At 44.2% G+C, this 21,305-nt stretch overlaps 1 protein-coding gene across 4 annotated transcripts in view; it reads right to left on the reverse strand.

Moving 5' to 3' along the window:
* LOC137346877 (integrin alpha-E-like) overlaps positions 1-21,305 on the reverse strand; it is a 397,091-nt gene that overhangs the window by 127,119 nt on the left and 248,667 nt on the right. For all 4 annotated transcript variants that reach the window (XM_068010834.1, XM_068010835.1, XM_068010833.1 and 1 more), the window contains 2 exons: positions 8,403-8,545; positions 3,719-3,876 (listed from right to left, as the gene is read on the reverse strand). In XM_068010834.1, the coding sequence (XP_067866935.1) occupies positions 3,719-3,876; positions 8,403-8,545 (301 nt within the window). The remainder of the gene's footprint in view (positions 1-3,718; positions 3,877-8,402; positions 8,546-21,305) is intronic.

The raw sequence follows: 21,305 nt of genomic DNA on the forward strand, positions 1-21,305 counted from the left end.
TCGTGAGGCACGGATGGTCGTTTGGGGGGAAGGGGGGGGTCGTCTCGGGTCCTGGGCATGGTTGGGGAAGCGGGAGCAGCCCTCAATCGGGAACCCTGTGCCTGAGAGGCTGCCACATTTCAATGGGTGGCCTTTTACGTCTCCCGGATGCCCGCTTGCCACGGGTAAAATCCCTGTAGAGGCGGGCAACAGCTCTTAAGTGGCCATTAAGTGCCTTGATTGGCCTGGGCGGGCAGCCTGTTTCTCACCACCCCCACAGTTCACGTAAAGTGGGGCGGAGGCGGGAGTAGGTTGGGAAGTCCTCCCGGAGCCTCCCACTCAATTTTACGCCAACCCACCTGCCATCATCCAGCTCGCTGGGGTGGCATAAAATTCTGGCCTTGGTGTACCTAAACCCCAAGGACTGCAGCAGTTCAAGAAGGCAGCTCACCAGCACCTTCTCAAGGGCAATCAGGGATGGGCAATAAATGCTGCCATAGCCAGCAAAGATCACGTCCCATAAACGAATAAAAAAAAACTAATTTACATTCATCTCCTGATATTAATATAGTAGTATCTCTTATTAATATAGTATAATCTTCATTAGGCATTTTAACCTCCTTGAACTGCAGAAAAATAATTTCCATGTACATTATACTTTTCATGTCCTCAGGCATCCCAAAAGTTCTTCACAGCCAAAGAATTACTTTCTTTAAGAACAATCACTGATATTATGAAGCCAAATACAGCAGCCAATTTATGCAAAATAAGATCTCACAAAATGAAATAATTGACCAGTGTTACAACCAAGGCAGGAGTAATGCACTGTTAATTCAGTCCCACAACTCCACGGGTCACAGCATATTAGTAAAGTTTCCCGCCTATCAGAAAATAGCCAAATTAAACACTTTAATTATCCCCCAGAATAAAGCACACAAAACCAGGTTTTGTTAAACAACAACAAAATTAGCTATTTATTAATAAACCAAGTTTTAAACAATAATGAGATAATTGTATATGTATGAAAAAGATTTTATAACTCCTTAATATTCCTAACCCTCATGCACACACATACATTCAATTACCAACAGTTAACCAGGGAAAACGGATATATTGATTTTACAACCGTTTCTTTAGAATAATAAAATAACTGTGTTGTAACTTCTGGTAGGATATTTCTGGATGGATGAGGTGTCCCAGAGTCGAATAGTCAGAGGCCACTCAAAGTCTCTCGAGGCAAGTTTGCTAAACAGTGTGTGATGGCCAGGCGTTCAAGGCAATTCATCTGCGGCAGGCATCACACAGATCTTTCAGCAACAGTTGTAGCAACAGGTCTACTTCAATTTTTAAAGTAGAAGTCCTATAGTAGAAGCTTTCTTGAGATTTCAGGAACTTCCAAAAATAAAAAAATAGAAATCACGCTTGAGGCAGAGAGACTAGAGACAATAGGACTTTTGCAACCTTCAACAATACAGGCTTCCTCTCAGTAAAGCAGTGTTTCTCCACAGAATGTAGCAACTTCCCTTTTTCTGGGTCTTTTCCTCTCTTCAGGCATAAACAACAACAAGGGTTTTACCTCTCATACATTAGATTTGCAACTCCTTCAAAGTTCTTTTAACTTCATGAAGAAATTAGAATTTTACTTGATACAGAAATTATTTTTCAAGAGAAAGAGCTTTCTGGGCTGTATTCCTGGCCAGTCTCCAGCAGTAACTGAACAACCCCAAAAGTGAAACTAACTTTTCAACAACAATCTAGTCACAAGGTAATTGTAAATCTTCTTTTTGATTCGTTCATGGGATGTGGGTGGCGCTGGCCATGCCAGCATTTATTGCCCATCCCTAATTGCTGTTGAGAAGGTGGTGGTGAGCTGTCTTCTTGAACCACTGCAGTCCATGTGGGGTTGGTACACACACAGTGCTGTTAGGCAGTTCCAGGATTTTGACCCAGCGACAGTGAAGGAACGGCGATATATTTCCAAGTCAGGAGGGGAACTTGCAGGTGGTGGTGTTCCCATGCAACTGCTGCCCGTGTCCTTCTGGGTGGTAGAGGCCGCAGGTTTGGAAGGTGCTGTCTAAGGAGCCTTGGTGCGTTGCTGCAGTGCATCTTGTTGATGGTACACACTGCTGTCACTGTGCGTTGGTGGTGGAGGGAGTGAATGTTTGTGGATGGAATGCCAATCAAGCAGGTTGCTTTGTGCTGGATGGTGTCAAGCTCCTTGAGTGTTGTTGGAGCTGCACCCATCCAGGCAAGTGGAGAGTATTCCATCACACTCCTGACTTGTGCCTTGTAAAGCAGCTGAAGATGGTTGGGCTTAGAACACTACCCTGAGGAACTCCTGCAGTGATGTCCTGGAGCTCAGATAATTGACCTCCAACAAATACAACCATCTTCCTTTGTGCTAGGTATGACTCCAACCAGCGGAGAGTTTTTCCCCCGATTCCCACTGACTCCAGTTTTGCTAGGGCTCCTTGATGCCATATTCAGTCAAATGCTGCCTTGATGTCAAGGGCAGTCACTCTCACCTCACCTCGAGTTCGCTCTTTTGTCCATGTCTGAACCAAGGCTGTAATGAGGTCAGGTGCTAAGGGGCCAGGCGGAACCCAAACTGAGCATCACTGAGCATGTTATTGCTCAGTGCTGCTTAATAGCACCGTTGACGACATCTTCCATCACTTTACTAATGATTGAGACTAGACTATCATAAAAACAAGAAATGCTGGAAATGGGGATGATTGAGTGTAGACTGATGGGGCGGTAATTGGCCGGGTTGGACTTTTCCTGCTTTTTGTGTACAGGACATACCTGGGCAATTTTCCACATTGCGAGGTAGATGCCAGTGTTGTAGCTGTACTGGAACTGCTCGGCTAGGGGCGCGACAAGTTCTGGAGCACAGGTCTTCAGTACGATTGCCGGAATGTTGTCAGGGCCCATAGCCTCTGCAGTATCCAGTGCCTTCAGTCGTTTCTTGATATCATGTGGAGTGAGTCAAATTGGCTGATGACTGGCATCTGTGATGCTGGGGACTTCAGGAGGATTCCGAGATGGATCATTCGCTCGGATCTTCTGGCTGAAGATTGTTGCAAATGCTTCAGCCTGGTCTTCTGCACTCTTGCGCTGGGCTCCTCCATCATTGGGGACGGGGATATTTGTGGAGTCACCTCCTACAGTTAGTTTTTTAATTGCCCACCACCATTCACGACTGGATGTGGCATGATTGCAGAGCTTAGATCTGATCCGTAGGTTATGGGATCACTTAGCTCTATCTATCGCATGTTGCTTATGCTGTTTGGTATGCAAGTAGTCCTGGGTTGTAGCTTCACCAGGTTGCTTGGACACAAATTGCCTTGCAGCCTGCACTTCAAATATCAAGTCAACATTCAGTTCACAGAAAGTCCTTTTCTTTCCTCAGTCTTAAAGGTACATTGACTTCTTAGTTTAAAAAAAAACTCTTATGACACCAGTTAATGTGTGTTTGCTGTTGGTTAAGGGATGACTGTTGCCAGAACATTGGCAAATGATGTCATGGGAACTTTAATATTCATCTGAACAGACAGATGGGACCTCAGTTTCACATTCCTTCTGAATAACACAGCATTCCCTCTGTACTGCACTGACGTGTTAGCTCAGATTGTGTATTCAAGTCCTGGAGAAGGTGTAGATGAATACTGAAAGATGCTAAATGAAAGAATACAACAAAAATAGCAGTGTCTGCTTTGCAGGACTGCTCCCAACTTACCTGCACAACGAGTGAATAGTTTTTACAGACATCAGATGAGATCCTCACAGAATCAGATACAGAGTCAGGAGTTTCATCATACTTTGCAAACATCACTCTTTTACTCTTCTGCTTTTTATCCAGCTTGATTGTATAATTAGCAAAGGAATTCTTCAAATCTACAAAGTATGTAGAATAACATCATTAAAGCACATTAATAATGAATGTCTAATTTTTCCAGTTACCTTCCCACTGCAACATGATTCTATTGTTAATTTATACCTTCTTCTGGTATTCAATTGTAATTAAGCCATCAATGCTCTGCTGTGGCATCTTTTAAATCTTGTTCTCCTACATTATTTTAACTCTTGTATCTTGGGTCACTCTTTGGGATGAATGTAACTCTCTGAACAAATGCTTTCAGAGTGTCCGGCTTTTCCTTTAGTTCTAGGTAAGTTTCCAATAACTTGCTTGGATAAATGAACAGCAAGTCCCGCTTGGTCATTGTTTTAGGTGCTAGATTATCTTAAGGCTCCATAAATTCTTACTTCAACCCTTGAAAGTGGCAGGGTTACCTCAGAGCTTAGTTTGACTTAAAAATACCAAACAAATTGGTTTTTATTTTATTAGAACATTACAGCGCAGTACAGGCCCTTCGGCCCTCGATGTTGCGCCGACCTGTGAAACCATCTGACCTACACTATTCCATTTTCATCCATATGTCTATCCAATGACCACTTAAATGCCCTTAAAGTTGGCGAGTCTACTACTGTTGCAGGCAGGGCGTTCCACGCCCCTACTACTCTCTGAGTAAAGAAACTACCTCTGACATCTGTCCTATATCTATCACCCCTCAACTTAAAGCTATGTCCCCTCGAATTTGCCATCACCATCCGAGGAAAAAGACTCTCACTATCCACCCTATCTAACCCTCTGATTATCTTATATGTCTCTATTAAGTCACCTCTCCTCCTCCTTCTCTCCAACGAAAACAACCTCAAGTCCCTCAGCCTTTCCTCGTAAGACCTTCCCTCCATACCAGGCAACATCCTAGTAAATCTCCTCTGCACCCTTTCCAAAGCTTCCACATCCTTCCTATAATGCGGTGACCAGAACTGCACGCAATACTCCAGGTGCGGTCTCACCAGAGTTTTGTACAGCTGCAGCATGACCTCGTGGCTCCGAAACTCGACCCCCCTACTAATAAAAGCTAACACACCATATGCCTTCTTAACAGCCCTATTAACCTGGGTAGCAACTTTCAGGGATTTATGTACCTGGATACCAAGATCTCTCTGTTCATCTACACTACCAAGAATCTTCCCATTAGCCCAGTACTCTGCATTCCTGTTACTCCTTCCAAAGTGAATCACCTCACGCTTTTCCGCATTAAACTCCATTTGCCATCTCTCAGCCCAGCTCTGCAGCCTATCTATGTCCCTCTGTACCCTACAACATCCTTCGGCACTATCCACAACTCCACCGACCTTCGTGTCATCCGCAAATTTACTAATCCACCCTTCTACACCCTCTTCCAGGTCATTTATAAAAATGACAAACAGCAATGGCCCCAAAACAGATCCTTGTGGTACACCACTAGTAACTAAACTCCAGGATGAACATTTGCCATCAACCACCACCCTCTGTCTTCTTTCAGCTAGCCAATTTCTGATCCAAAGCTCTAAATCACCTTCAACCCCATACTTCCGTATTTTCTGCAATAGCCTACCGTGGGGAACCTTATCAAACGCCTTACTGAAATCCATATACACCACATCCACTGCTTTACCCTCATCCACCTGTTTGGTCACCTTCTCGAAAAACTCAATAAGGTTTGTGAGGCACGACCTACCCTTCACAAAACCGTGCTGACTATCGCTAATGAACTTATTCTTTTCAAGATGATTATAAATCCTGTCTCTTATAACCTTTTCCAACATTTTACCCACAACCGAAGTAAGGCTCACAGGTCTATAATTACCAGGGCTGTCACTACTCCCCTTCTTGAACAAGGGGACAACATTTGCTATCCTCCAGTCTTCCGGCACTATTCCTGTCGACAATGACGACATAAAGATCAAGGACAAAGGCTCTGCAATCTCCTCCCTGGCTTCTCAGAGAATCCTAGGATAAATCCCATCTGGCCTAGGGGACTTATCTATTTTCACACTTTCCAAAATTGCAAACACCTCCTCCTTGTGAACCTCAATCCCATCTAGCCTAGTAGTCTGCATCTCAGTATTCTCCTCGACAACATTTTCTTTCTCTACTGTAAATACTGACGAAAAATATGAACAAGTGAATAGTATAACAGGAATACAAAACGGTCAGTATCCTCCATCCATTTCAAACAGCTAGTATCCTCTGTTCCTTTCAAATGGCCAGGCTAATGCTCTGGGGACATGGATTGAATCCCACCACGGCAGAGGGTGAAATTTGAATTCAATTAATAAATCTGGAATTAAAAGCTCGTCTAATGGTGTCCATAAAACCATTGTCGATTGTTGTAAAAACCCAACTGGTTCACTAATGTCCTTTAGGGAAGGAAATCTGCTGTCCTTACCTGGTCTGGCCTACATGTGACTCCAGACCCACAGGAATGTGGTTGACTCTTAAAATGTCCTCTGAAATGGCCTAGCAAGTCACTCAGTTCAAGGGCAATTAGGGAGGGGCAATAAATGCTGGCCTAGCTCAGTGACGCCCACATCCCATAAACAAATAAAAAAAGGTCAGTCTCTTTTAAACGGTCAGTGTCCTCAGTTCCTGGCACAATTTGCTTCTCTGAGATTTCAAAAACTGCTTTTCTCATTGGATTTCCCAACTGCTTCTTCCCTGTCACATCCTGGAAAAGAGTTGCTGGGATATCTTAGATTATGAATGTTTGACCTCTCAAACTCAAAAAAGAACTGCCAGCCAAATACAAATGATTAGAGTCGTAGAGTTGTACAGCATAGCAACAGGCCCTTCGGCCCACCGCGTCCATGCCACCCAGAATGACTATCTATACTAATCCTACCTGCCTGCATTAATTCCATATCCCTCTATGCCTTGCTCATTCAAGTACCTGTCCAGATGCCTCTTAAATGTCGCTACTGTTCCTGCCTCCACCACCTCCTCAGGCAGCTCATTCCAGATACCCACTATTCTTTGTGTGAAAAATTTACCCCTTTGATCCCCTTTAAACCACCTCCCTCTCACCTTAAATCTATGCCCTCTAGTTTTAGTCACCCCTACCATGGGAAACAGACTCTGGCTATCTATCCTATCTATGCCTCTCAATTTTATATACCTCTATCATGTCCCCTCTCAGCCTCCTTCGCTCCAGGGAAAACAGACCCAGCCTGTCCAATCTCTCTTTATAACTCAAGCCCTCCAAACCAGGCAACATCCTTGTGAATCTTTTCTGCACCCTCTCTAGCTTAATCACATCTTTCCTGTAGTGCGGCGACCAGAACTGCACACAGTACTCCAAATGCGGCCTAACCAACATTATGTACAACTGTAACATGACGTCCCAACTCTTGTACTCAATGCCTCGGCTGATGAAGGCAAGCATGCCATACGCCTTCTTCACCACCCTGTCTATCTGTGTTGCCACTTTCAGGGAACTATGATCCAGGGTGAGCTAGCAAATTGGATACAAAATTGGCTTGGTGATGCGAGGCAGAGGGTGGTAGTGGAGGGTTGTTTTTCAGATTGGAGGCCGGTGACCAGTGGTGTGCCACAGGGATCAGTGCTGGGCCCTCTGTTGTTTGTCATATATATTAATGATTTGGATGTGAATGTCGACGGCATGATTAGTAAGTTTGCAGATGACACCAAAATTGGTGGTATAGTGGACAGTGAAGGTTGTTGTCTAAGGTTACAACAGGATACCGATAAACTGGGAAAGTAGGCAAGGGATTGTCAAATAGAATTTAATGCAGACAAGTGCGAAGTCATGCATTTTGGGAAGTTAAACCAGGGCAGGACATATACAGTGAATGGCAGGGCCCTGGGGAGTGTTGTTCAGCAGAGAGACCTTGGGATGCAAGTACATAGTTTCCTGAAAGTGGCAACACAGGTAGACAGGGTGGTGAAGAAGGCATACGGCACGCTTGCCTTCATCGGCCGAGGCATTGAGTATAAGAGTTGGGACGTCATGTTACAGTTGTACATAATGTTGGTTAGGCCGCATTTGGAGTACTGTGTGCAGTTCTGGTCAGTACACTTGGGAGAACTCCCATTCTCTTCAAATAATTGCCGTGGGATCCTTTATGTCCACCTGCGAGGGCAGATATGGCCTCGGTTTAATGCCTCACATGAAAGACCACACCTCCAACAAAGCACTCCCTCAGTACTGCACTGTGAGTACCGGCCTGGATTATGAGCTCAGGTGTCTAGAGTGGGATTTGAATGCACAATCTTCAGACTATGGAGGAGTGCTACTGACTGAGCCAAGGCTAACACCTGAGATGGAAGGGAGAGGTTACTATGAACAAGAGGGTAAAATCTGTTCATTTCTAGTCTTCTATTATTTTGTGATAAGCTCTTATGGTTGTATCATCAAAAGCCTTTGACTGAATTACCCCACAATATCCATTGCTTTGTACTCTGTAAGTTATATCTCTCCTATGTGAGCACAACCCCCTCCCACCATTTTTTGTCTCCATCAAAACAAGAACAAAGGTGATGTTGACATTCCCTTGTTTCATTGAGGCATTACCTAATGGTGCAAACTTTGATTGAGCAGTAAAACACACGGAAGCTTGAATAATTTTCTCCTGGCCATAGGAAGTTGTGAAAGACAGAGGCACCATCTTTGGAAAAAATGTGACATTCACCCCAATGTTGATAACTGGTCTTGAGCTGTAAAGAATGGTCATAACTTGTTAAAACACTAAAATTAAGCATGAATACAATCAAGTTTCCTTGAAGAAAGAACCACACACTGTGACAGATGTACACGACATGTCTAACTGCACCTATTCATGGCTTGTATCAGTACAGGCCTGGACTGCATTAGTGCTTGATAATTTCCTCCATGACATCAATTATCTGTGCATTGTATGTTCTCTCCTACTTGTCCCAAACTCTATACTGCATCTATTATTCACATATCTTAGGAAGATTAAGACCAGACCAATCAGAGAAAATGACAGACAGAAAGGAGAAAAAGTATACATACTGGCAAAAAACAATGAATAAGGTAAGAAGTAAGGCAAACAAAATTAGGTGACGTTATGGTGCTCTATGGCTAATGTTATGGTGCTGTGTCTCTAATCATACAATGCTTTGTCTCTAACGTTACAATGCTGTGCCTCCAATCTTACAATCCTGTGTCTCTAATGTTATGGTGCTTTGTCTTGAATGTTATGATACTTTGTCTCTAAAGTTACAAGGCTGTGTCTCTAACGTTACGATGTTATGCACTATAACATTAGCCATAGAGCACCATAACGTCACCGAATGTTACAATCCTGTGTCTGTAATGTTATGATGCTTTGTCTCTAAGGTTGCAATGCTGAGCCCCTAATGTTATGATGTTAATTATCCTAATATAGACTGGGATAGTAATAGTGTAAAGGGCAGAGAGGGGCAAGAGTTTCTAGAGTGTGTTCAGGAGAATTTTCTACATCAGTATGTTTCAAGTCCAACAAGAAAGGAGGCATTGCTGGATCTGTTTCTGGGGACTGAGGTGGATCAAATTAATCAAGTGTCAGTAGAGGAACATTTAGGGGACAGTGATCATAGTATTTTGCATCTGTCTTTACCAAGGAATAAGATGTTGCTCAAGTCATAGTGAAAGAGGAGGTAGTTGAGACACTGGGTGGGCTAAAAATTGATAAAGGAGGAGGTATTAGAAAGGCTAGCTGTACTTAAAGTTGATAAGTCACTAGGACCAGATGAGATGCATCCCAGGATACTAAGGGAAGTGAGGGTGGAAATTGCAGAGGCACGGGTCATAATCTTCCAAACCTCTTTAGATAGAGGGGTTGTGCCAAAGGACTGGCGAATTGCAAATGTTACATGCTTGTGCAAAAGAAAGTGTAAGATAAGCTCAGTCAGTTTAACCTCAGTGGTGAGAAAGCTTTTAGAAATGATAAATTGGACAAAATTAACAGTCACTTGTAAATTTGATAAAGTGCCACAAAACAGGTTTGTCAGCAACGTTAAAGCCCATGGAATAAAAGGGACAGTGGCTACATGGATACGACATTGGCTGAGTGACAGGAAACAGAGAGTAGCGGTAAATGGTTTTTCAGACTGGAGGAAGGTATACAGTGGGGTTCCCTAGGGGTCTGTGCTATGTCCCCTGCTTTTCCTGATATATATAAATGACCGAGGCTTGGGTATACAGGGCACAATTTCAAAATTTGCAAATGACACAAAACTTGGAAGTATTGTGAACTGTGAGGACAGTGATAAACTTCAAGAGGACATGGACAGGCTGGGCAATGGGCAGACAAGTGGTAGATGAAATTTAATGCAGAGAAGTGCAAAGTCATTCATTTTGGTAGGAAGAACGAGGAGAGGTACTACTCTCTGTTAATCCACATTTGTCCAAGAGACTAAAATAAAAGCAAAATATTGCAGATGCTGGAAATCTGAAATAAAAACAAAGTGCTGGAAATACTCTGCAGGTCAGGCAGCATCTGTGAACAGAAAAGCAGAGTTAACATTTCAGGTCTGTGACCTTTCATCAGAACTGGCAAAGGTTAGAAAAGAATTAGGTTTTAAGCAAGTGAAGGAGGTGGGGGGTGGGGGGATGGGGAAGAGAACAAAAGGGGAGGTCTGTTATAGGGCAGAGGGCAGGAGAGATTAAATAACAAAGCTGTCCTGGGACAAAAGCAAAGAGTGTGTTGATGCTTGTGGCGAAAGACAAAGCATTAGTCCAGAGAGAGTGTTAATAGTGAAATAATGAGCAGCTCTGTCTACATGAAAAACAGACACATAGGTAAAAAATTAAAATAAAATAAAATGAAAAATATAAAAATATTTTAACAAGGCCAGACATGCTCTGAAGTTATTGAACTCAACGCTCAGTCTGCAAGGCTGTAGAGTGCCTAATCGAATGATCAGGTGCTGCTCCTCGAGCTTGCGTTCCTCTTCACTGGAGCACTGGAGCAGGCCAAAGACAGAAATGTTGGCCTGACAGCGGGGGGCGGGGGGGTTGTTGAAATGGCAAGTGACCAGAAGCTCGGGGTCATGCTTTCGGACTGAGCGGAGGTGTTCCGCAAAGCGGTCACCCGATCTGCGTTTGGTCTCCCCAATATAGAGGCAACCATATTGTGAGCAGCGAATACAGTATACTAAATTGAAGGAAGTACAAGTAAATTGCTGCTTCACCTGGAAGGATTGTTTGGGGCCTTGGATGGTGAGGAGAGAGGAGGTAAAAGGGCAGGTATTACTCCTGCAATTGCATGGGAAGGTGCTGTGAGAAGGGGGTGAGGTGTAGGGGGTAATGGAGGAGTGGACCAGGGTGTCGCGGAGGGAATGATCCCTTCGGATTGCTGACAGGAGTGGGGAAGGGAAGATGTGTTTGGTAGTGGCATCACGCTGGAGGTGATGAAATGGCGGAGGATGATTCTTTGGATGTGGAGGCTGGTGGGGTGGAAAGTGAGGACAAGGGGAACCCTGTCGCAGTTCTTGGAGGGAGGGGAAGGGGTGACGGCAGAAGTATGGGAAATGGGTCGGACACGGTTGAGGGCCCTGTCAACCACAATGGTGTCGGGGGGAAAACCTCGGTTGACGAAAAAGGAAGACATGTCAGAGGTGTTGTTGTGGAAGGTTGCATCATCAGAACAGATGCGTCAGAGACTGAGAAACTGGGAGAATAGAATGGAGTCCTTGCAGGAAACAGGGTGTGAGGAAGTGTAGTCAAGGTAGCTGTGGGAGTAAGTGGGCTTATAATGAATATTAGTAGACAGCCTATCCCCAGAGATGGAGACAGAGAAGTCGAGGAAGGGAAGGGAAGTATCGGAAATAGATCATGTAAAGGTGAGAGAAGAGTGGAAATTGGAAGCAAAGTTGATGAAGTTTCCCAGTTCGGGGCGGGAGCAGGAAGCGGCACCGATACAGTCATCAATGTACCGGAAAAAGAGGTGAGGGAGGGGGCCTGAGTAGGGCTGGAACAAGGAATGTTCGACATATCCTACAAAAAGACAGGCATAGCCACGACCCAGGCGGGTACCTATAGCAACACCTTTTATTCAAAGGAAGTGAGTGGAGTTGAAGGAGATGTTGTTCATTGTAAGAACAAGTTCAGCCAGGTGGAGGATGGTGGTGGATGGGGACTGGTTGGGCCTCTGTTCAAGGAAGAAGCAGAGAGCCCTCAGACCATCCTGGTGGGGAATGTAGGCGGAGCTCCTCATTATTCCGCTATCAACATTGTCTCTGGACTAATGCTTTCTTTCACCACAAGCATTAACACACACTTTGCCTTTGTCCCAGGACAATTTTGTATTTTAATCTCTCCTGCCCTCTGCCCTATCACACACCTTTCCTTTTGTTCTCTTCCCCACCACTGCTCCCCCCCTCCCACCCCCCGTCCCCTTCACTTGCTTAAAACCTAATTCTTTTCTAATCTTTGCCAGTTCTGATGAAAGGTCACCGACCTGAAACGTTAATTCTGCTTCTCTCTCCACAGATGCTGCCTGACCTGCTGAGTATTTCCAGCACTTTCTGTTTTGATTTATTATTGTCCAAGTGACTGTTTTGTCCCGGATTATCATTTCTAAAAACTTTCCCATCACCAAGGTTAAACTGACTGTCCTGTAGCTGCTGAGATTATCCGTGCGCCCTTTTACGAACAAGGAAGTAACATTTACTATTCTCCAGTCCTCTGGCACCACCCTCCCATATCTAAGGAGGAGTGGCCAGTGCCTCCGTAATTTTCACCCTTACTTCCCTCAGCATCCTTGGATGCGTCTGATTTGGTCCTGGTGACTTATCAACTTTAAGTATAGCCAGCCTTTCCAATGCCTCCTCTTAATCAATTTTTAGTCCATCAAGTGTCTCAATTACCTCCTCTTTCAATATAACTTGGGCAGCATCTTCTTCCCTGTTAAAGACAGATGCAAAGAATTCATTTAGTACCTCAGACATGCCCTCCACCTCCTCTTTTCGGTCCCTAATTGGCTCCACTCGTCCTTTTACTATTTATATGCCTATAGCAGCTATTTGGCTTCCCTTTCATATTCGCTGCCAGCCTCTTCTCACACTCTCTATTTGCTTCTCATTTCTTGTTTCACATCCCCTCTGAACTTTCTGTATTCACCCTGGTTCTCATTTGTAGTATCAATGTTACATACACACCCTTTTTCTGTTTTATCTTACTCTTCTTTTTGCCATTCAGGGAGCTCTGGCTTTGTTTGTCCTACCTTTTCTTCTGGGAATGTATAATGAATGAGCCCGAATTATCTCCTCTTTAAAGGCAGCCCATTTGTTCCTTTACAGTTTTGTCTGCCAAACTTTGATTCTATATGGGGATTGAAGCTTGTCAGTGAAAGGGGCATCAGCTGGGGAGCCCTTTGGTGGAAGTGATCATAATTCAGTTAGATTTAGGTAGTTATGGAAAAGGAGAAAGATAAGCCAGGAATAAAAGTTCTCAATTGGGGAAAAGCTAATTTTACTAAGCTGAGATGTGATTTAGCTAAAGTGGACTGGAAACAGCTACTTGCAGGTAAATCAGTGCCAGAGCAGTGAGAGGCATTGAAGGAAGAGATGGTGAAGGTTCAGAGCAAGTATGTTCCCTAAAAGAAAAAGGGTGGGACAAACAAATCCAGAGCTCCTTGGATGTCAAGGGGCTTAAAGAAGAGGATAAAGAGAAAAAGAGAAGCTTATGACAGATACTAAGGCTCAATACTGCAGAAAGCCTAGAGGCATATCATTAAAGTGTAAGGGTGAAATTAAAAAGGAAACTAGGAAAGCAAAGAGAGGGCATGAAAAAATATTGGCAAGTCAACTCAAGGAAAACCCAAATATTTTTTATAAATACAAGAAGAGATGAGGCTAACTAAAGGAGGAGTAAGGCCTACGAGGACTATAAGGATAACCTGTGTGTGGAGGTGGAGGACATTGGTATGGTCCTTCGCAGAATCACAGAATAGTTACAATGCAGAAGACTGCCATTCGGCCATCATATCCGCATCGACTCTCTGAAAGAGCAACTCCCTCAGCTCCATTCCACTGCCTTTTCCCCATAATCCTGCACATTCTTCCTTTTCATATAACTGTCTAATTCCCTTTTGAATGCTTCAATTGAATCTGCCTCCACCACGTTCTCAGGTAGCACATTCCAGACCTTAACCACTCGCTGTGTGAAAATTTTTTTCTTCATGTCACTTTTGCTTCTCTTGCAAAATACTTTAAATCTGTGCCTTCTCGTTCTTGATCCTTTCATGAGTGGGAACAGTTTCTCTCTATCTACTCTGTCCAAACCCCTCATGATTTTGAATACCTCTATCAAATCACCTCTCAGCCTTCTTTTCTCCAAGGAAAACAGTCCTAACTTTTCCAATCTATCGTCATAACTGAAATTCCTCATCCCTGGAACCATTCTTGTAAATGTTTTCTGTACTCTCTCCCATGCCCTCATGTCTTTCCTCAAGTGCAGTGCCCAGAATTGGACGCAATACTCCAGCTGAGGTCGAACTAGTATCTTATACAAGTTCAACATAACTTTCTTGCTCTTGTACCTAGGATACTGTATGCTTTATTAACTGCTCTCTCAACCTGTCATGCCACCTTCAATGACTTATGCACATATACATCTAGGTCCCTCTGCTCCAGCACCCCCTTTAGAATTGTACCCTTTATTCTATATTGTGTCTCCATGCTCTCTTATCAAAATGAATCACTTCACATTTCTCTGCATTGAACTTCATCTGCCACCTGTTTTCCCATTCCACCAACTTGCCTATGTTTTTTTGAAGTTCTACACTGTCCTCCTCACAGTTCACAATGCTTCCAAGTTTCGTATCATCTGCAAACTTTGAAATTGTGCCCTGTACATCAAGGTCTAGGTCATTAATATATATCAGAAAAAGCAAGGGTCCCAACACTGATCCCCGGGGAACTCCACTACAAACCTTCCTTCAGCCCGAAAAACATCCATTAACCACAACTCTGTGTCCTGTCACTCAGCCAATTTCATATCCATGTTGTTACCGTCTCTTTTATTCCATGAGCTACAGATTTGCTCACAAGTCTGTTGCGTGCCACTGTATCAAATGCCTTTTGAAAGTCCATGTACACCAGAACAACAGCATTGCCCTCATCAACCCTCTCTATTACCTCCTCATAAAACTCCAGCAAGTTATTTAAACATGATTTTCCCTCAGCACAGTGGTGAGCATCACAGCCTCACAGCTCCAGTGACCCGGGTTCAATTCTGGGTACTGCCTGTGCGGAGTTTGCAAATTCTCCCTGTGACTGCGTGGGTTTCCTCCCACAGCCAAAGACTTGCAGGTTGATAGGTAAATTGGCCATATAAATTGCCCCTAGTATAGGTAGGTGGTAGGGGAATTGTGGGGATGTGAGAGGGTAATGGGATTAATGTAGGATTAGTATAAATGGGTCGTTGATGGTCGGCACAGACTCGGTGGGCCAAAGGGCCTGTTTCAGTGCTGTATCTCTAAATAAATAAATAAATAAAACCTATGCTGGCTTTCCTTAATTAACTCACATTTGTTCATGTGATTATTGATTTTGTCCTGAACCATTTTTTCTAGATGTTTCCCCACCACCGAAGTTAAACTGACTGACCTGTAGTTGCTGGGCTTATCTTTACACCCTTTTTTGAACAAGGGCGTAAAGTTTGCAATTCTCTAGCTCTCTAGCATCACCCCCGAGTCTAAGGAAGACTGAAAAATTACAGCCAGTGCCTCTGCAATTTCCACCCTCACTTCCCTCAGTATCCTTGGATACATCTCATCTGGCCCAGGTGCTTTTAGAATTAGAATTAGAACATTACAGCGCAGTACAGGCCCTTCGGCCCTCGATGTTGCGCCGACCTGTGAAACCATCTGACCTACACTATTCCATTTTCATCCATATGTCTATCCAATGACCACTTAAATGCCCTTAAAGTTGGCGAGTCTACTACTGCTGCAGGCAGGGCGTTCCACGCCCTTACTACTCTCTGAGTAAAGAAACTACCTCTCACATCTGTCCTATATCTATCACCCCTCAACTTGAAGCTATGGCCCCTCGTGTTTGCCATCACCATCCGAGGAAAAAGACGCTCACTATCCACCCTATCTAACCCTCTGATTATCTTATATGTCTCTATTAAGTCACCTCTCCTCCTCCTTCTCTCCAACGAAAACAACCTCAAGTCCCTCAGCCTTTCCTCGTAAGACCTTCCCTCCATACCAGGCAACATCCTAGTAAATCTCCTCTGCACCCTTTCCATAGCTTCCACGTCCTTCCTATAATGCGGTGACCAGAACTGCACGCAATACTCCACGTGCGGTCTCACCAGAGTTTTGTACAGCTGCAGCATGACCTCGTGGCTCCGAAACTCGACCCCCCTACTAATAAAAGCTAACACACCATATGCCTTCTTAACAGGCCTATTAACCTGGTTAGCAACCTTCAGGGATTTATGCACCTGGACACCAAGATCTCTCTGTTCATCTACACTACCAAGAATCTTCCCATTAGCCCAGTACTCTGCATTCCTGTTGCTCCTTCCAAAGTGAATCACCTCACACTTTTCCGCATTAAACTCCATTTGCCATCTCTCAGCCCAGCTCTGCAGCCTATCTATGTCCCTCTGTACCCTACAACATCCTTCGGCACTATCCACAACTCCACCGACCTTCGTGTCATCCGCAAATTTACTAACCCACCCTTCTACACCCTCTTCCAGGTCATTTATAAAAATGACAAACAGCAGTGGCCCCAAAACAGATCCTTGCGGTACACCACTAGTAACTAAACTCCAGGATGGACATTTGCCATCAACCACCACCCTCTGTCTTCTTTCAGCTAGCCAATTTCTGATCCAAAGCTCTAAATCACCTTCAACCCCATACTTCCGTATTTTCTGCAATAGCCTACCGTGGGGAACCTTATCAAACGCCTTACTGAAATCCATATACACCACATCCACTGCTTTACCCTCATCCACCTGTTTGGTCACCTTCTCGAAAAACTCAATAAGGTTTGTGAGGCACGACCTACCCGTCACAAAACCGTGCTGACTATCGCTAATGAACTTATTCTTTTCAAGATGATTATAAATCCTGTCTCTTATAACCTTTTCCAACATTTTACCCACAACCGAAGTAAGGCTCACAGGTCTATAATTACCAGGGCTGTCTCTACTCCCCTTCTTGAACAAGGGGACCACATTTGCTATCCTCCAGTCTTCCGGCACTATTCCTGTCGACAATGACGACATAAAAATCAAGGACAAAGGCTCTGCAATCTCCTCCCTAGCTTCCCAGAGAATCCGAGGATAAATCCCATCTGGCCCAGGGGACTTATCTATTTTCACACTTTCCAAAATTGCTAACACCTCCTCCTTGTGAACCTCAATCCCATCTAGCCTCGTAGCCTGAATCTCAGTATTCTCAACAACATTTTCTTTCTCTACTGTAAATACTGACGCAAAATATTCATTTAACACTTTAAGTACAGACAGCCTATTTAATACTTCCTCTTTAGCAATTTTAAACCCCTCTAGTATCTGATTTACCTCCTCTTCCTCCTTGTCTGGGTTGCACTTCTTCCTTGGTAAAGACAGATGTAAAGCATTCATCTAATACTTCAGCTATGCTCTCTGCCTCCATGTGTAAATCCCTTTTCTGGTGCCTAATTGGCCCCACTCTTCCTTTTACCACCCTTTTACTATTTATTTGCCTATGGAAAACTTCGGGATTTCCTTTAATGCTAGTTGCCAGTCTCTTTTCATGCTCTTTCTTTGCATCTCTTATTTGCTTTTTCACTTCCCCTCTGGACTTTTCTATATTCAGGCTGGTTCTCAATAGTATTTTCTGCCTGGCATCTTTCATAAGCACACTTTTTCTTCTTTATCTTAATCTCTACCTCTTTTGTCACCCAAGGGAGCTCTGGATTTGTTTGCCCCACCTTTGAGGGAACATACCTTGACTATGCCCGAACTATCTCTTCTTTGAAGGTAGCCCATTGTTCATCTACCAGTTTTCCTGCCAGCTTTTGACTCCAATTTATTCGCCCCAGCTCCATTCTTACCCCATTGAAATTGGTCTGACCCCGATTGCTCTTTGTCCTTTTCCATAGTCAGCCTAAACCTCAGGATACAATGATCACTATCCCCTAAATGCTCTCCTACTGATACTTGATCCACTTCGGCCACCTCATCCCCAGGAACCAGGTCTAACAGTGCCTCCTTTCTCGTTGGAGAAAACTTTGGGATTTCCTTTAATGCTCGTTGCCAGTCTCTTTTCATGCTCTTTCTTTGCATCTCTTATTTGCTTTTTCACTTCCCCTCTGGGCCCTCTATATTCAGACTGGTTCTCAATAGTAAATTCTGCCTGGCATCTGTCATAAGCACACTTTTCTTCTTTATCTTAATCTCTACCTCTTTTGTCATCCAGGGAGCTCTGGATTTGTTTGCTCTACTTTTCCCCTTCGAGGGAACATATCTTCTTAATGAATACTTTGCATCTGTTTTCACAAATGGAAAGGATGATGCGGACATTGCAATCAGGGAAGAGCAGTGTGAAATATTAGATGAAATTAACATCATGAAGGAGGAAATATTGGGCTGGATTTTTCTCGCCCACCGCGGTGCGAAATGAGCCAGTCAGGCCACCCTCCCCTCCCCCACCACACAATCTCCGATGCCGGCAATGGCGTCAGCTGCCTGTGCGCAGGCTCTGGCCGGTTTATTTACATTTTTAAAGGAATATCACCCCCCCCCCAACAATTTACCGCAATATAACCATTCGCCCCCTTCCCTCCCCAATAACAATTAAATTCAATATTTGCCCTCTCCCCCTTCCCCACAAAACACTCACCTTCAACACTTGACCTGTCCCACCCCCCACCAAACTGATGAAAGTGCAGAGCTCACCCGTTCCCACCATCCCCTACATGAGTAATGTAAATTTGACTCCGTTCTCCCCCCGCCACAGCGCTAAAACTCATAAATTCCCCTCTTCCCCACGACGGTGGCGCCTGCTTTCCCTGATTGGGAAAATGAATGTGCGTGATTGCTGGCCGCCGCTCAGAAGATCGCGGCCCAAAGATAAGTGTGGATTGTATTTAAGCTGGGTCCTGTTGCCCAGCGGCAGGGGGGCCGCCACAGAGCCTCGCCGCCGGCGGGAAAGTCGAGCCTGGCATGACTGGCGTTGGGCTCCGTGGCAGGCTGCTGCTGGAACAATCTTCCAGCCACACCTGCCACAGAGCCCGACGTCAGGAGCTGAGTAAAATCCTGGTCATTAAGGGATTTAACATTATTGAAAATAGATAAATCTCCAGGCCTGGATGAAATATATCCTAGGCTGTTGAGGGAAGCAAGAGAAGTAGCAACGGAGGCTCTGACCATCATTAACCAATCATCTCTGTCCAGAGGTGTAGTGCCAGAGGACTGGGCGACAGCTAACATTGTACTGTTGTTTAAAAAGGGATAAAGGGATAGACCGAGTAATTACAGGCGAGTCAGCCAAACCACAGTGTGGAAAATTATGGAAAAAATTCTGAGGGAGAGGGTAACTCTTCATTTGGAAAAATAGAGATTAATCAACCACAGTCAGCACAGATTTGTTAAGGGAAGATTGTGTCCTACTAACTTGATTGAATTTTTTAAGGAGCTAACATGGAGGGTCGATGAGGGTAGTGCATTTGATGTCATCTAGATAGATTCACGGCAGAATCATGTTTAACTAACTTGCTTGAGTTTTTTGATGAGGTAACAGAGAGGGTTGATGAGAGTTAGGCAGTTCATGTGGTGTACAGGGACTTCCAAAAGGCTGTTCCAACCAGGTGAGAAAGGGGTCGAGAGTTTCCTCTCAGCCTTCACCTGGCCGTACAGTAACAGGGTTTAATTTTAAACACACCGTTTTTTTAAGCTCCCCCTTCGTGAATCCTTGTTCAGTAACTTCCAATTATAAGACAAAGAAACTAGCCAAACCAGTTTTCTTAGGTTTAAAGAAAAATGGTTGAACTTTATTAAACTTAAACGCTAATTTGGTTAACGCCTACGGATACACGATGCACCCACGCTAGCATGCACACGCGATACACACATGCAGACAGAGACAGAAAAGAGCAGAAGAAATACAGTGGAAAAGTTTGAGGCAATATCTGAAGATGGTTTTGGTTACTTTTTGAGCTCACTGTAGAGTCCTTGATTGTAGGTAGGTCTTGCTTTTCATTGGAGCCCAGTATTCTTCATAAACCTTGTTCAGTATAGCAGACTTTGCTCTCTTCGAGGTTCACATCTCTTCAGTGGGTCCCAGAGGCTTGTGAGAAAGAGATGGGAGCAGACAGGAGAGGTCTTCTCACTCCAGGAGCAGTCTTTCCCGGTTCAAACTCTTTGTACAATTCAGAAAAAAACCAGGTTGCCAAGCAGGCTAGTTACATGACCAACTGGTCTGACCACGTCTGTTAGTGGATTCCAGCAGTCTTGCTGAAATTTGAGCTCCCTCACCTTCAATGTCTGGTGCTCAAAGTCCATTGTGGATTAAATTGGATAAGGGTAGTAACCTCTCTTGTCCCTATTGGTATGTAAATGTCTTCCAGCCAAGGGTCTGGTAGTCCTTATAACAGGCCTTCTCTTCTTCCCAGCAACAATTTGAAATTTAACGTCCAAATGGAAAAATTAATATGCCTCATTCTTGGCAGGTGGAGGTCCAGCATGACACCTCCACACCCAGCGGAATGAAATGCGATTTGAGAAAAGGCTCATTTCATTAAAAGGGTCGAGAGAGAATATAAGATACAGAAAAAAACATGCATTTCTCTCATTCATTCCTATTTATTCATAAATCCTAAAACTTATTACAGCCTGTTTTTTCTTAATGGCAGTGTTGCTTTAATTGCCCCTTTTTAGCATCCCAATAAACGTGTTGTTTTTGGGGAAGTTTTTCTTCAGTTTGCCCATTTCCATGGCTGCCTGGGGTTTTTCTTCCTATTAAGGTCTGAAAAGTGGGGTGGAGGAGGGTTGAATTTAATTAGCCCCAAGCTGGAACTTTTTTCCTTAGGAGAGTCAGTAGCGGGCGGGTCTATCCTAAACTCTCTTTCAGTGCTTTGCTGAGTCATGCAAAGGTTTTTGACTCGAAGGGGATGGGTTGGTTTTCTTTTTTCTGACTGCGGGGGGAGAATTCTTTGATAATCTCCCCTTTGTCCTCTGGGACACTCCTGCCTGCAGGTATTTGTACACGCTCTACTGCATTCCCCTGTGGCACTTCGACTAGGTGAGGCATCATCCTCACTGTTTCTGTGCCCCCTAGAGGTCTTTCTTTGTTTCTGCAGGTTCCTGTAAATGCTGTTAGCAACTCTGGTGGGATGCCTCTAGTGTCTGCATTTATGTAGGAGAACGTAGGGTTTAACTTTTCACATTTTTCGGGTTGGCTGACCGGACAGTAGGGGTTTTCATCCGGAATTCCTTCCGGACTTCCTTTGACTTGCCCTC

Source organism: Heterodontus francisci, chromosome 30 (assembly GCF_036365525.1).
Source record: "Heterodontus francisci isolate sHetFra1 chromosome 30, sHetFra1.hap1, whole genome shotgun sequence".
NCBI lineage: Eukaryota > Metazoa > Chordata > Chondrichthyes > Heterodontiformes > Heterodontidae > Heterodontus > Heterodontus francisci.